Source organism: Lynx canadensis, chromosome D1, assembly GCF_007474595.2.
Source record: "Lynx canadensis isolate LIC74 chromosome D1, mLynCan4.pri.v2, whole genome shotgun sequence".
In the NCBI taxonomy this organism is placed as follows: domain Eukaryota; kingdom Metazoa; phylum Chordata; class Mammalia; order Carnivora; family Felidae; genus Lynx; species Lynx canadensis.
In genome coordinates, this window is record NC_044312.2 from 110,119,399 (window position 1) to 110,136,605 (window position 17,207).

The 17,207-nt window shown below is 48.2% G+C and overlaps 1 protein-coding gene across 5 annotated transcripts in view; it reads right to left on the reverse strand.

Moving 5' to 3' along the window:
• Nucleotides 1-17,207, reverse strand: part of PC (pyruvate carboxylase) — a 101,818-nt gene that overhangs the window by 34,176 nt on the left and 50,435 nt on the right. The window contains exon 1 of one of the 5 annotated variants that reach the window (XM_030331685.1): nucleotides 16,152-16,213. The exons of the other annotated variants lie outside the window; for them this stretch is intronic. Coding sequence (XP_030187545.1) covers nucleotides 16,152-16,154 — 3 coding nt within the window. The 5' untranslated portion in view covers nucleotides 16,155-16,213. Of the gene's footprint in view, nucleotides 1-16,151; nucleotides 16,214-17,207 lie in introns of those variants that run through there. 5 annotated transcript variants of the gene reach the window in all.

Below are 17,207 nucleotides of genomic sequence, written 5' to 3' on the forward strand. Positions count from 1 at the left end.
CAGAGAGCCACCGCCTGAGACATCAGCAGAGGGAGGGGAGTTCTAAGAGAGGGCAGGAAAGGGGAGGGTTAAGTAACCAAAAAAACCAGGCTGCATTGCCTCTAGTCCCTGAAAAGAATGGAGAGGAGATGGCAATTTACAATTTAGGGATGAAAAAGAAGGTAAATAGTAACTCCAGGAAATGGAGAAGTCACACAAGAAAATGTTACCATGTATACATTTGGGGTTCACCAATGTGAATATTTACTTGATTTTAATACTGTAAAAGCTAAAAATGTACTTTAACAAAAATGGTCGCCTAACCATGCTGGGAACGGAGACCGGGAAAATGGGTACACATGGGGGGGCTGGGTGGGTGGTAAAAGCCAGCTGGATCTTCCACAGCAGAAGCCCAGCCCACCACACGGAGTCAAATGCTCTGTGCAAACAGGGCGTAAGCAGCTAGGAGCAGAGGGTTTGTCTCTGGAAATACAATCCGGGAGGGCGGGTCGGACAGGGGACTTAGTTAGGGGGGTTTTACAGGCCTCATGACACAATTTGACTTTCCCAAGTGTCCACATGTGTTCTTTTGATAAAATTACGGTTAAATTTAGTAAGAGGAAAAGCACACTCTATGAACAGCTGCAATTTCTTTTGAGGTTCTTCCAGTCTAGCCCCCCACCCCTTTCCTCCTCCCCTGATCCCTAGGGGCTACCAGCCAGGTACTGGGGGGGGGGGGGTGCTCCCCTTTGTGGATTTTACACTGATTAGACACATGTGTGCCCAGATCATACACTTGTGTTTTAATTTTTCCATAAATGATACACTGTCATTTTTTAACTCACCTTTTTCACCCAACTTGTTTGGAATCTTTCCACACTGGTACAAGTAGATCTAAATGATTAATTTTAACAGCTGTATAATAGTATATGTACCACAGCTTATCCATGCCCAAATGAGGGACACAGGGGTGGCCTCCAAATTTTAGTTATTAAAACTGTGATGTATAGGGGCGCCTGGGTGGCTCAGTCGGTTAAGCGTCCGACTTCGGCTCAGGTCACGATCTCGCGGTCCGTGAGTTCGAGCCCCGCGTCGGGCTCTGGGCTGACGGCTCAGAGCCTGGAGCCTGCTTCCGATTCTGTGTCTCCCTCTCTCTCTGCCCCTTCCCCATTCATGCTCTGTCTCTCTCTGTCTCAAAAATAAATAAAACGTTAAAAAAAAATTAAAAAAAAAACAACTGTGATGTATAGATTGACAAATGGATCACTATTGAAACTGAGGGACTGGTACCTGAAATTCACTGTACTATTTGCTCCATTTTTATGTATGTTTGAAAAAAGCCGTAATAATGTCAATTAAAATGTTAAAAATGAATAACCCTGAATCCATATATAAAACATGCAGGAATTTCTCCAGGGCCTACACCTAGAATTGGAACTCCTGCCTCAGATTGCAGGCACTTTCTAAACATCAATACTGCCAAACAGTTCTCCATAGCAGTTGTCCCAATAATTCATGCAGCTGCTGGAAGCACAACAGAATTTCTATCTCCCCACATCTCTACCAAGTCTTCTACTGTCAGGCTTGTATTTTTGTCAACCTCATGGGCAGAAAACCATTTCCCTGATTATTAGGCAAGCTGGATATTTTCTCAAGATTGCTGACATATTTTCAGGCTTTTTCTTTTATGGATTGCCTGTTCATATCATTTGCCCCTTTTTCTGCTGGACTGCTTGTCTTCCTCTGAGTTGTAATAAGGCTTTACATATATCAGATATGAATCCATTCTCTATTATAGACGTGGCAGTTATCTTCCTGCAGGACAGAGTAGTTAGCAAGCTCTAGGAAGAGGAGAGAGTGAGGACGTGGGGTGGGCGGTAAGAAACGAGCAAGCTCGGGGAAGGGTTCCGTGGCACAGGTGAAAGGCTGGCCTTGAAGTGGATACGGAACACCTCCCTCCTCTGTGACTGAAGCACCTACATTTGCTGGGACAGTCCCCGTGGAAACCTGCCACAGGCAGCTACAATATGCAGGTGGTCGAGACCCAGTATCACCCACTAACCTGATGCACTGACCCGGCCAAGGCCTGAAATGACCACTAGCTCTTGCTCTGTGGCTCTCCAGGCTGAGAAGCCCGGACACCACATTCCAGGAGGCACGACCGGAAGAGTAGCAGCCCAGGAAGACGACTCTGCAGACGGCAGGACTCCCTGTTCACACCCAAACTCCCTGTGAGCAGCAGCTGCTCCAAGAACCAGAATAATGAGTCCAAGCTGCACCACAGATGAGCGATACTCAACTTTAAGAAAAACGCCTGGCCAGTCGGGAGCGGCCAAAGATACAGACTAGACAAAGCAGTGGCATTTCCCTCTGAGAGAGTTTCAAAAGAACTCAGGCAGTTTTCTGAATGAGTTGGTTTGGGTCACGTGACTTTTGGAAGAGCAAAATGTCAGCCTGACTGTACGACACTTCTCGAACTTCTGTTATGACCATCTGTCCTCAGAAAATGGGGAAGCATACAGTTTTATACCTGTATTTTGTCATGTGCCTACAAAATGCTGTCTTCATATTCTTTCTTTAGAGGAAAAACAGCAAAAGTTAAACATGTTTGGAGTTTCGATAACGAGTATGTTTTACGTTACAATGTACCAGAGATCAGAGACATGGAGCCCTCAGCACAACCTGGCCACAGAACCAGCGAACAGCAAGACCCAGAACTTCAATCCCCTCCCACACCCCCGACTCAGTTCTCAACCAACATAAAACCAGCTGAGGGTGGCTGTTCAGTTAAAATCTGATTTTCAGATAAATAGCATTTTTTTCAAAGTGTAAGTGTATTTCGTGCGATATTTGGGGCACACTACAAAATTGTTTGTTGTTTACCTGAAACTTAGATTTAACTGGGCATCCTGTATTTTATTTGTATTTCACCCCACCGAGCCAGCAGTGCTGAGGGCCCGACTGGGTCTTAGGAGGAAAGAAACATGTCAGGAGAGTTCTCAGATGCTGGCATCACATCAGAGGCAGGGGTAACACTGGTTAAGATGCCAGGGGTCCAACTGCCTGAGTTCAGATCAGGGCTCCACCAAGCTCACCGACTCTGGGCAAGTTGCTTAACCTCTGGCCATCAGTTTCTTATCATAGCGATGGCAAAGGCACGTAGGGTTGTTACAAAGATCAAATGAGTTAATGCTGGTGAAGTCTCAAGAGTGTTGCCTGGTATATAAGCAGTCTTTATTATTATAACTGTCAGCTTCCAGTACTACAAGCCGGACTGCGAGGCTGGACCTGCTTCTGATGGACAGAGGTGGCAAGGGAGGGGTCGTGAAGGGAGAGCCAGAGGACAGCCGAGGCCCAGTCGGGGCCGGGGCTGTTCATGGAGATGACACTCTGAAGCATGCCTTGACGCCAACAGCCTCCTTATAACAAGACGACCTGAGAAACAGGGTCCGCCTGCCCAGCCATATCACGTCATCGAGAACCCACCACGAGCCACACGCAGGAGGTGCGGCTCACTCCTGCTCGTGCCCGCTGGCTCCTCGCCTCTGCTTCTGTCCAACTCTGTGCTCAGCGGCATAGCACTGGAGGCTGCGGTCGGTCACAGGGGGCAGCTGTACACCACAGAAATCAGCAACCTTGACGATCAGGGCCCTCTTCTCCCCTCCCGGAGCCATCACTGAAAGAGCACCGAGATGGCCCAAGTATGCCACCTTGATGCAGAGACAGGCGGGGGTGGCTGAGAGAATGACGCCCCTTCTCCATTTTCCCTTTTGGCTACAGAACTCAAATAAAGAGGCCTCTTTAACTTGTAAAAGCCTGATGTCCAAGGGCTTGATTCAGTTAAAACATGAGGGTGAGCTAAGGAAGAAATGAATTTGGCACTCTCTCCACGTCTTAAGGAAATTCAGAAGCCGGGGGCGCCTCGGGGGTTCAGTCAGTTAAGCATCCGACTCTCGGTTCCGGCTCAGGTCATTATCTCACGGTTTGTGAGATTTAGCTCCGCACTGGGCTCTGCACTGATGGTGCAGAGCCTGTTTGGGATATTCTCTCTCTCTCTCTCTCTCTCTCTCCTCTCTCTCTCCTCTCTCTCGCCCTCGCCCTCTCTCTCCTCTCTCTCGCCCTCGCCCTCTCTCTCCTCTCTCTCGCCCCTCCCGTGCTCACTCACTCTCTCAAAATAAACTTAAAAAATATTTTTAAAATTTTTTTTTTTCAACGTTTATTTATTTTTGGGACAGAGAGAGACAGAGCATGAATGGGGGAGGGCCAGAGAGAGAGGGAGACACAGAATCGGAAACAGGCTCCAGGCTCTGAGCCATCAGCCCAGAGCCCGACGCGGGGCTCGAACTCACGGACCGCGAGATCGTGACCTGGCTGAAGTCGGACGCTTAACCGACTGCGCCACCCAGGCGCCCCTAAAAAATATTTTTAAATTAAAAAAAAAAAGTGAAGTTCAGAAGCCACTCTGCAACACCTATTAACCTGTGAGAATATCAAAATAAAAATTCTTTCGATAATCTCTTAACAACATGAAAATTATTCTTTTGTTCCGACCGATTCCTTCGTTCGTATCCTTGAGGCCTTTTCTTCCCCTCCCTCTCTTCTTAACCAACATAGGCACGTGCAGGTTGAAGGGTGAGGACTTAAAAGCTACTGGATGTACACATCAAACATCTATTCTAGAACACAATTTACCCCCCCCACCCTCTTCCTGCTCCCCCAAATGACACACACCCCCAAAGCCCAAACCAAACACCTCTTCCTGTCTTTCCCAGGAACTCGGGCTTCAGTTGGGGGACCATCTTCAGCTCTTCCCTCTCCTTCACCCACCATCCGGTCAAGGAGGCCTGTCAATTCTCTTAAAGCCCCATGTCCTCCTTCCTTTCACTTCTACTAACACACCCTAGATCATCCCCCTCATGTTACTTCAACTACTGCAAAAGCCTACTAACCGTGACCAACCACTAACCTTGGTTAGCTTTACCTACTGATCGGTGCCATGCTATATACTAGCGATCGTCTCCCTAAATGCACGCATTATTTCACTCTCCTCTTAACACACCCCCACTCTCCCCCCCACCCACAGGTAAGCTTTCCTTCCTGCAGACCCTCTCTGCAGTGCAGCCTGCCTTTTCCAGCCAGATTGCCCATCAGTCAGTCCTCCGCCTCCTGAATCTTTTAACTCCAGCCCAACTGCCTCCTCTTTGTTCCCAAAGAATCCAAGCACCCCCCCTCTCCCTTGGAGCACGTCTTCCCTGAGACACCCCCACCTGAACACTCTTCTCCTTGGGCTGACCTGTGCAAAGCCTGCTTGTGGCTGGATTATGTGTCTAATTATGTGTCTAATTTTCCTTCCTCCCACCAAAACTTGAGTGAAGAGTTTTTTGTTGTTCTTAAGGCTCTAAAGCCCCTAGGACAGAGAGACCAGGAGAGGAGACCACGGCAACATCACTGTGGAAGCCAGAAGGCAGCTCACACCATCTGATGAGAAGGCCTCTATCTGGGAGTGGGAAGGGTGCATACACACTGGTTTCCTCCTACAGAATCCACCAGAGGCCAGGGAACCGTGGCTCCAGGTCCCCAGTGCCTAGGGCTGAATGGCTTTTCATACAGCTAGGGACCACCCCCCTCCTGCCCTCTCCTGAAGACGGTTTACTCTCTGGAGACGGTAAAGCCCAGGGTCTACATTGGAGGATATGAGGCATAGCCGAGGGCCTGGGCACCTTGTCAAGAATGGTGGAGGAAGGTTAAGTAAGCCCATGCGTCCTGTCCCCTTACCCCACCCTGCTCCTATAACACAGCAGCCGGCCCTTCCTCTCCTCGGAGACCTGACCCAGCTCAAGAGGGAAAACCTCAGGATATTGACGCTGAGGTTCCCCAACAAGAATGGCACATGCATCAGCCACCATGCAGGTCAGAAACGGGGCTCTCAGGCAGCTTTTAGCCCCTGCTAACAATCATGAGCAGGCCACCAAAGGTCACCGGGCGGCTGAGGACAGAGGCCTTCAAATGGAGAGACCAAAGGAAAGTAGCAGAAAAAAGCAACTGGGAGGAAACAGCCTGAGCAAGGAAAAAAAAAGGAAAGAAAAAAGACAGACACCCATAATATGCTCAGAGAAATCAAAGATTACACCAGCAAATCAACAGACGACTACACACATATTGTTAAAGAACCATTCAGGCAGCAAAAAGAGTTCTTGGAAATTAAAAATACGACCGGAGAAACGAACAAACGAATCAACAGAAAGAAGCCAAGGTAGAGGAGACTTCCTAGAAACGGAAGCAGAAAGACAAAGAAATGGAAAACAGGCCCAAGAGCGAAAAGGGACAGACCAAGTGCTCCAGGGGCCAAGTGCCAGGAGTGTCAGAACAAGAGAACAGAGGAAAAACGAAAGATGTCAAGAAACTCCTGATGTTCAAGAGAACATCTCCACACAGAAGGACACGCCATGAGCCAACAGGATGGATGAACCCAGACACACACCAGGCAGGTCGTGAAACTTCAGGTCCTGGGAGCTTTCCGAAAAGGGGAGAAGGAAAAAGGACACAGGAGAATCAGACATCAGCAAGGTTTTGGATTTCCCAACAGCAACTCAGGAGGCCAGAACAGTACAAAGCAATCCTTCAAAATTGCAAAGGAAAAATGACTTCCTTTTCCAACTCCTTATCCAGCTCAACTACCAATTACTTATGAAGGTAACATGAAGGCAGGGGCTGCCACGCCTGACTCTCCCTGGCGCTCGACACTTCTTTTCTCAGAAAGCTACCTTGGAGGAGCTCCGCCCAAGCAAGGCCACGGACAGGCCCACAAGGGTGGCAGGAGCTGCAGCGAGGGGCGGCAGGAGACCCCGGGGAGCACGCACGTGGGGAGAGAGGGGCGCTGGGTCAGGCAAGGACCTGGCAGGACCCCTCCGTGGGGGCACCCCGCCCTCCAGGGGACCTGAAGGGGAAGTGGAGCCAGCATTCCTGCTGGTGGGACCCACGGCAAACCGAGCCGAATGTGACTGCAAGGCACAGAGGTGGCATGAGTGACACCCTAGCCCGAGCCGTCTGTCCCCAAGCACCAGCAGGGAAATATGTCAAACCTGCCCCACTGACAGCAGTTCTCCTACAGAGACACACATTTGCTCGGCTGCGGGTAGAATACCCTAGAATTCCCCCCAGCAGGTGCCTCTAGGGAAGAGAGATGAGGAAAAGGTTTACCTTTCACCATTCACCCTTGTGACTTCACATCATGTAACTGATTATTCACAATACGAAGTAAATGCAACATGTGACGAGAGGATCCTCCTACTCTCGCGGCCCCTTCCTCAGGGAGGGGTCCCTGGTTCCGCACCCACACCGCTGAGCCAGGAGGATGTCTGGTGTCCCCTTCCTGCTGCTTCTCACCGGGCGCTAGGTAGCTAGTGCTGGTTAAGGCTGGACCTCAAGCTCTCTGTGGTCAGGTGTCACTTGTCTCTGCTCTTGCTCCAGCAGCGCGGCAGAGGGATGTTCATTTTCTGCCTTTTGGATACCAGGCCCCTTCTCGTTCGCCTGATTCACACTACAATCCCAGGGGGTCGACCCTCACTTCACTGATAAGAAAAATCCACCTTGGAAAGACCCATAGGAATAGCCAGCTCAGTATCACTGAGCCCATCCAAATCCACAGCCCCTGTTTTTCACGAGAGTACCCAGTATGTTTGGTGCCTGGTTCACAGCAGGGTTCCAGAACTGTTCACCTGAACCAAAATGCAACTGGGTTGGAATTAAAATTTTCTAGGGGGTCCTTCCATGCTCTGAGACCCAGAAAAAGAGGCCAAGAGCTCAGTGGCAGATGCAGGTGGCATCTCTGCCCAGCGCCAGCCGTTACAAAACAGGTAAGAGTTTCCTAAGTCACAGACTTAGCCTACAGGGGACTGGGTCCTTGGTGGGGGAGAGGGGGTGGCATTCAACAGTTTACGGAGATAAATAATCACATACCATATGGTTCACACACTGTAGTACAACTCAATGGCTTTTAGTACACGGAGTTGCACATCCATCACCACAATCAATTATAGAACATGTTCAACCCCCACCCCACCCCCCACCAACTCCCAGCTCCCCCAGCCTCTCGGCCATCACTAACCTAACTCTCTCTATGGATTGGCCTATTCTGGACATCTCATATAAAAGGAATAACAAGGTCCCTTTTCACTGGCTTCTTTCACCCAGCCTAAGGGGTTCAGGGGCCATCATGTTGCAGCAGGAGTCAGTACGTCGTTTCTTTGAACTGCCACGCAATGTCCCGTTGCGTGGATAGATAGATATCTATCTATCTAATAGATAGAACACATTTTATTTATCCACTCATTAGCTGATGGACATTTGCGTTGTTTCTACCTTTTGGCTATTATGAACAAAGCTGCTATGAACATCTGGGAGCAAGTTTTTGGGTGCACGTGTGTTTTCATCTCTCTTGGGCAGGCATGTATTAGCTGGCTCACATGGTAACTCTACGTTTAACTGCCAGACTTTTCCACAGCAGCTGCTCCATTTCATAGTCTACCAATTCCTCCACATCCTCACCAGGCCTTGTTATTATCTGTTTGGTTAGCCATTCCAGTGGGCATGAAGTAGTATCTCATTGTTTTGATTTACATTTCCCTGATGGCTAATGATGCCGAGCATATTTTCACGGGCCATCTGTCTGTCTTCTTTGGAGAAAACTCTACTCAGATCCCTTGTCCATTCTTAAGTTGGATTATTTGTCTTTTTGCAATTGAGTTGTAAGAATTCTTTATATATTCTAGATACAAGGTCTAGATGCAAGTTCCCTCTGAGACATGAGAGTTACAAAAATTTTCTCCCATTCTTTGGGTTACCTTTTTGCTTTTGTGAGTGTCCTTTGCTGCACAGAAGTTTTTAATATTGAGGAAGTCCAGTCAATTTTTTTTTTTTTTTATTGTTTGTGCTTTTGCTGTTGTAGATTAGAAACCACTACCTACCTCAACATCACAAAGATTTACGATTGTTTCCTTCTCAAAGTTTTATAGTTTCAGCTTTTGCATCCAAGTCTTTGATCCTTTTTGAGTTCTGTCTGTGGTGTGAGGTAGGGGTCCAATTTCGTTCTTTTGCATGTGGATATCCAGTTGTTCCCGTACCATTTGTTGAAAAGGCTATTCTTTCCCCCATTAAATTGTCTTGGCACCCCTGTCAAAAGCGAACTGACTCTAAGTGTGACAATTTACTTCTGGGCTCTCAACTCTACTCCACTGACCTATATGTGTGTCTTTAGGCCAGCACCACACTCTCTTGATTACAGTAGCTTTGTACAAAGTTTTGAAATCAAAGTGTGAGTCCTCCACTTGTGTTCTTTTTCAAGATTCTTTCGGATATCCGCTTCCCTTGCATTCCCATGTGGATTTTAGGACCACTGTGTCAATTTCTGCAAAGAAAGGCAGCTGGGATGGTGAAAGACTTTGCACTGAATCTTTAGAACAATTTGGGGAGTGCTGCCATTTTAATAATATTAACACTTCTGATCCACGAACATGGTGTGTCCATTTATTTAGGTTTCCTTAAATTCACTTCAACAATGCTTTAGGCTCTCCTAAGTTTTACACTTCACGTTTTTTGTTAAATTTATTCCTAAGAGTTGTATTCTTCTTGATGCTATTATATATGGAATTGTTTTCATTTTCAATTTGTTCATTGCTACTGTATAGAAATACAATTGATTTTTATATATTGATCTTATGTCCTGCAACCCTGCTGAACTCCTTTATTCATTTTAATAGATTCTGAGTGGATTACTTAGGTTTTCCTACACAAGATGGTGTCAGCCGCAAATAAAGATACTTCTTTTTTTCCAATCTGGATGCCTTTCATTTCATTCTCTCTCCTAATTGCCTTTGATGACCAAATTTAAACTGGTGACTAATTTTGATTTGGAGATAGCCCCTCCCCAGAAGCAGCAGCTCCTCTGACCCACAGGAAGCCAGAGCCCTCATTCCTGTGCTTGTCACGTCTGTTAAGTGGATGTTTCCACACAGATTTACCCTTTAGGAGAGGCTTCCTGGTTGGTTACTCTCCACTCACCTACACACGTCCCTCTGCCCTGCACCTAGGGAAGCTGTGACGTGTGAAAGGGCTCCTTTTGCAGGGTGGCTTCCCACAGGTTCAGCCAATGGGAAGCACAGGAGGAGAGGCGGCATGGGTATACCTTTTCTATGGGCTTGGGTGCCACAGTCCTGACTGGGTGCATCCTGCCACTATGACAGTCCCTGCTGGGCATTCCTGCCTCCATGCTGCCAACCCTCCCTGAAGTCTAGAGGAAGCACTATTTCCTCTCCCGACCCTGTCAATCCTTGTGGAAGTGATGGCTTCCCACTGCTGTCTGTTCTGGGTGCCTCAATTCCCCTGGTTTGGTGCCTGATTTGCCTTGCCTGATTAATTCAGTTTCTCAGAATCAGTGTGTGACCTCAACCATTCCTGGCCAGGCTTTACTGCTATTCTGCTAGATACCACGCCCCAAGCATCCCTCTGGGAGGAAGGGGTAGAACCTGGCTCAGACAACTTGGTTTTCTGGGTAAACTGATCACATAAGTGCCCAGTCCATGAGCCAAGGAGACGGTGAGGAAATTCAATGACAAAGTGCTTCAGTGCCCAGAAGGAAGGAAGTAAAAAAAATGGGGGCTGCTGCTTATTCTCCCTATTCTTGATCCCAGGAAAACGTATCTTTGCAGCCCCCTGATCTGACCTTTCACCCTCTGCTTTGGAATTTAAGCACAAAAACTGGACTAGAGGCTTTTCCAAGATAGAGTCCTAGGCATCCGCTATTGTTGGTTTTACCTTTTTACTTTTTACTTAAATGAAGTTAGTTAACATACAGAGCAATATTGTTGGTTTTATCCTAACGACCACAGCCATGTGGCAGGATGTCAGAAGCACTGATAACGTTTGCACAGGCTACGTGCTGCACACCATCTCATTTAATCACCCAAAACCTTATCTGGAGGGTACGGCCCCAGCTTTGTAAGTAAGGAAACAGAAACTCGAGACAAATAGCTTGGTCATGGTTTCAAAGCCCAAAGGCACCCATAGTCCAGTCCGCCCATCATCCCAAATGGTGCCTCACCCCTGGCCTTAATTCCCAGGAGCCCCCTGTGGACACCATCCTCTCCCCTTCTTGCCTCTTGACCCCCAACTACCCTTCCTCAACCATCACACTTGCCCTGGCCACACCTCGGCATTCCATCACCGTGTGAAGGGCTGCCTCCTCTCTCTAGCTGGCTCAGTGTCACATCTGGGCCACCCCCTCTACCACACTTTCCCTCACAGGTTAACTGTGCCTCGTCACGGTCAAGCTGCCCATCAGTGGACTGAGCACCCAACTGAGTGCAAGAGAAACTTCCCCTAGGGTGTTCTGGAGTTCCTCAGAAACAACCAGAGGCTCCCATGCTCAGAGGGGCCTTTACCCTGCCCTGCACACCCAGGGAGGAGGGGAAGGCAGGGGAGGTGATGGCAGGGGAGGGGATAACACGGTGCCTGCCAGGAGCTCCAACCCCTACCCTACTGGGCAGGTTCTAACTTGTCAAGACTCCCTTTTCTGCTCTGCTGCCGTGTTGGTCTGAATACAATAGTTTCTCCCCAGTGTTGAGGGCAGCATCCCAGCTGAGAACTTCAGGCTTTGTGGGAACCGGGCTTTTGGGACCTGAGGTAGTAAGTGAATTAGGAAAGACCCAGGCGGCAGACTGCCTTTCCCATCTTCTCAGTCCCAACCCGAAAGCTACCTACTCCAGGCCGTCTCCTCAGTGTTGCCACCCTCCATCTGAGGGAAGAGGTCATGTGTTGCAATAGTTATAAAAACAATAATAATAGCTGTGAGTGTCTGTGAAGTGCCAGGCCCTGCACTAGGTCATCCCCCAACACTTATGAGGTGGGTATTGTTGCGTTTGGCAGTTTTATTGACCTGTAACTTGTATACTATATTTAACAACAATATACTTCTGGCTCTCTGCAGTTTATAAGGTACTATTTATTTATTTATTTATTTATTTATTTTTAAGTTAAGAGTCCAGTAAGTATTTTTTGTTTCGTTTTTTTAAATGTTTATTTATTTGAGAGAGAGAGAGAGAGAGAGGGAGACAGAGAATCCAAAGTGGGCTCCGTGCTGACAGCAGAGAGCCTGATGTGGGGCTTGAACTCACAAACCATGAGATTATGACCTGAGCCAAAGTCGGTCGCTTAACCAACTGAGCCATCCTGGCATTCCAAGATACTTTAAAAGACACTGTCATTTGCTACTAACATCAACCTTGCCTAGTAGGAAGGGCAGGCATTACCTTCATTTTGTTTATTTTTTTTAAGTTTTATTTATTTTGAGAGAGAAAGAGAGACAGAACGAATGGGGGAGGGACAGAGAGAGAGAGAAAGACAGACAGACAGACAGACAGAAGGAATGGGGGAGGGGCAGAGAGAGGGAGAGAGGAAGAATCCCAAGCAGGCTCTACACCCTCAGCACAGAACCCGATGGGGGCTCAAACCCACAAACTGTGAGATCGTGACCCAAGCCAAGATCCACAGCCAGATGCTTAACCGACTGAGCCACCCGGGTGCCCCATCTTCATTTAATAGATAAGGAAAGCCCCATTTGCTGACCCACATCACTTCTTGAACTCCTTGTTGCTGCTGACACCACCGTGTTCTTTCACACAACACACTGTGTTAACAGTCCCAGGAGCTGGAAGGGCAAAGGGAAAAGCAGCCAGGGTCCTGGGTGGGGGGGGGGGGGGGGGGGGGCGGTGAGGGCTGGCAGGAACCTCCCTCTCTTCAGGGCAAGAGAAGCCTAGACAAGGTGCAGGTGGGGGCCAGATGCTGCTGTGATTCCATGGAAAGGGCAAAGTCTTAGTCAGAAAAGTCAGGTTCAAATTCCAGCTTTGCCACCATCTGGTCGAATGACCTTGAGGATCACTCCACCTCTCTGCACTTATGTGATATAGTGATAGAGGAACTACAGGATTTGGTTTTCCTCCCTGGCTCCAGGCACAGAGTACCTAAAACCCTTGGAATTTCCTGAGTGGTAGGGGAGTCCAGAACAACTTTTCTTATTCATAACAACCCCCTTTCAAAGGCATCTGAGCTGATGCTAATGAAGGGGCTCCTGGTGAGCCTCTAGATAGCTTTGGGAACAAACCATCTGAGTAGAAAGCTGGAACTTTCGAGCCCCACATGGGGTTCTGTGCTGATGGTGTGGAGCTTGGTTGGGATTCTGTCTCCCTCTCTCTCTGCCCCTCCCCTAGTGTCTGTCTGTCTCTCTCTCTCCCTCCCTCAAAAAAATGAATAAACATTAAAAAAAAAAACTTTTTAATTACCAAACCTGAGATGGGGATCACAGTCATCTCCAACTTATCGCTAGTTTGTTAGAGGTCCAAAAAGGCAATCGCAAAAGTCCTGCAATTAGTGTCTGAGGTGGGTACTGTCTTGTGCGACTGAGCGATTCACCCATGATGTCTGTGCTAACTCTGGGTAGTGTCAGAACTGAATTGCGTTGAAGGATTCCCAGTTGGTGTCTACAGAAAACTGGAGAACCAGTTGGTGTGAAGAAAAAACCACCCATATATTTGTTGTCAGAAGTGTTATGAGTAGAAAATGGCTCAGAACCTGTTAGTCCATCAATGGAACATCAATCGCAACACAGAGGATTGACAATCAACCTGCCATAAATGAAACCTCAGACCGTTCTCCTTCAGTGTTGTAAACTATTAAGCCTCAATACATACTCCAAGGGCTATGATTAGACTTCATACAATGAGAGCCATCAAATGTTTATTGAGCACCCATTGCCCATAACACATACTTGAGAGACAGAAGATAAGCTAACACATGGCCTCTGCCTTCAATGAACTTTCTGGGGGCACCTGGGAGGCTCAGTCGGTTAAGTGGCCAACTCTTGATTTCAGCTCAAGTCATGATCTCACAGTAGTGAGATCTAGCCTCTCGTTGGGGTCTGCACTGGGCATGGAGCCTCCTTGGGATTCTCTCTCTCTCCCTCTCCCTCTGCCCCGTCCCCACTCACGCTCACGTCCCCACTCACGCTCATGTAAGTGCACTCACTGTCTCTCAAATAAATAAACAAACAAACAAAAAACAAACAGATATCTTAAAGCCTTTCAAAAAAACTTTTTCCATCTGGTGAGGAGACAAGACTAGCGCATTTGAAATATAAGGGATTGGGGTGCCTGCGTGGCTCGGTTGAGTGTCCAACTTCGGCCCAGGTCATGATCTCACAGTTCATGAGTTCGAGCCCCGCATCGCATGTCTCTCTCTGCCCCTCCCCTGCTCTCTCTCTCTCTCAAAAATAAATAAACATTAAAAAAAATTTTTTTAAAGAAATATAAGGGATATTAAACAGCCAGCATATGCAAAGGAACTGTTTGGAGATAAAAGGGAGATGGGGGAAGAGTAAAACGGTTGAGGACAGCTAAGTGTCATGGAGGAGGGGCTTGATCTGGGTTCAGAGGAAGAACCCATTCCAGAGGCTCCAGCGGGTGGTGGCACCTGGCCCACAGGACATCAGCACCTGCTCAGCATGGACCAGTAGTGAGAGGCAGGGCCAATCAGACTTTCCCTGTAAGCATGGTCTTGCCTGATTAGTTTAGAGTCAGGGTCGGGTGACACCAAGTAGATGCTGATCAGGTGAGGAACCAACAAAAGATGAAACTGGAGAGGTCTAGTGAAATGATAAGCAGAGAAAAATTGTTCATTCCTTCACTCACTCAATATTGATTGAGCCTTTGCAATATGCCAGCTACTGTTAGGCACTGGAGATACAGCTGAACAAGACAGAAGAGGTCCCTGCCTGCATGAAACTGACTATTTCCTTCTAGTCAGGAGGAGATCAAGGGCACAAATGAGATCATTCCAGACCCAGCCACTCAGATAAATTAAGCACTGACTGTCTTCTTGCCTCAGACTTCCTCCTGATGACAGGACTCCTTTTGAGTCACCCAACAGAGAATAAAGTCATAGAAGCTACATCCCTCCATCCCTGGTCCAGAACACGAGGAGAAGAGGCACATTTCTTACCAATTTTGCTCTGGTAAGTGTGGGACAAAGCAAAGGGAAATGTAAGTCCTCCTTCTCACCTGTTCCTCAAACCACACACACACACACACACACACTCAACCTGTTACTCCCTTCTTGAATTTTTTTTTTAATGTTTATTTTGAGAGAGAGAGAGAATCCGAGGCAGGCTCCATGCTGACAGACCAGGAAATGGGCTTGATCTCACCATGAGATCATGACCTAAGCTGAAATCAAGAGTCAAATGCTTAACTGTCTGAGCCACCCAGGCACCCCTCCCTTCTTGAATTCTTATCCGGACCTGGAGGAATCTGGCCTGTTTGCAGTGAAAGATAACCAGAAGCCATTTCAGGCCTGAGTTTCTCCTCCTCCTGAACCGAGGGAAAGGTTTTCTTCTAAGCAAAAGTTGTCTCCCTTTGGATCTGAGCAGTGGGTCCTGCTCAAATGCCAGAAATCTGTTCTCCCAAAATGTGGGTAGTTACATGCTTTCTCTTCACTGCTGTCTAGAACGTAATCACAAACTCAGCTCTTGAAGAGAACTGATCTTGGCCCTTCCATTTCAGATTCCTGAAGGAGAGCCAGGCCTCCCTGTTCTGCAGCTCCAGAGCATTTCGTCAAGGCCGAAACTGGCCAAGGAACTGGGGCACAGCACGTGTAGACCCCTGGGCCCCTGATCTGGTGCTGTACTAAGAGCAGACCCTTCTCCTGACCACTTGCCCCTTCACCATTTCCACAAGGGACCCCAGTCAAGGGAACCACAGGGCCTTTCCCCCAGATATCACCACCACACAAAGGCACTCGGGCCCACAGCTCAGAGACCCTAGGCCCATCTTCCTCTATCCCCAAGTCCTCAGGCAGAACCCATTTCCACTGTCAAATAGGGTTTGCCCACTTTGGGCTCCTCGGTTTTGTCCATTCCTTTCCAGAGCTGTCCCCACAGGCCTATGAGCAATGATCCAGCCCACCCTTCCCCTGGATTCTTGTCTCTAAGGACTGTTCCCAGAATCCCTCTGCCCTCTTCTTTCCTAAGTAGCAAGTTCCAAAGGGAAGAGAAACAATGACCACAGTGTGTACACAGCCCCACCCGGGACAGTGTGCCTATGACCGCTGAGAGGTGGTCCTCTTACCATTACAGGTGGTCTACAGAGCCCTAGGGAGGCCACGGCGTTCCTGGGACTGGAATACCCAAATCTGGGCCCTCTACCCGCCGCCTGTTTATAATTGACGCCGCCTGTTTATAATTGACATTCTAGGTTAAGCCTCCGTCAATGACTCTCTAGAACTATCCCCTCCCTACAGCTCAGAGGAGAGAGCCAATCTCTGGCCCAGGAGCTGACCTTGAACAGCCTGTTTGAGGGAAGGGAGAAAACAAAACCAGGTCAGGGGTGAGCTGGGAGAGGGCAGTCAAAACCACTGCCTACAGATTAGTGGAAGGATTAAAGGGCAGTGGTGTTTGGCTTTTACAAAGGAAAGAAAGCCAGGGATAGGAGAGTCAGCCAGATGAGAGAGCTTCTGGCCTAAGAAAAGGAGCAGAGAAGGTGCCTGGGTGGTTCAATCAGTTAAGCATCTGACTTCGCCTCAGGTCATGATTTCATGGTTTGTGAGTTCAAGCCCCGTGTTGGGCTATCTGCTGTCTGTGGCGCAGAGCCTGCTTCAGATCCTCTGTCCCCTTCTCTCTCTGCCCCCCGCCCCCTGCTCTTCTGTCCCCTTCTCTCTGCCTCTCCCCACCCCCCCATGTTCTATCTCTCTCAAAAATAAACACTAAAAAAAAAAAAAAAAGAAAGAAAAGGAAAAGAAAAGAAAAGAAAAAAAAAGAAAGGAAAGGAGCAGAGGATCTGACAGGAGAAGAAAAAATGAGGAGTTTGATGTCTTCTTCCTCTTGCTGAGACTTAAGTCTCAAGTTGCCCCCCTGGGATCTGGAGACACCCTGGTCCTTTCTCCTCTGGGGCCAGGAGACAGGATTCCTCACAAGGGCACATGTTACCTAGCGGCTCTTATGGGCTCTTGGCCTGGTCTGACTTCATTAGCAAGGTTTTTAAATGCTTGAACATACTATTAAACCCACTCAGATCGATGCATTTAACACAGTGTTATCCTCACGACCTCTCCAGTCCTGAATAGGGATACAGCTCCTACCCCCGGATGCCACCCCATTCCACCAAAACAAAAACCAGCCCAGGCTG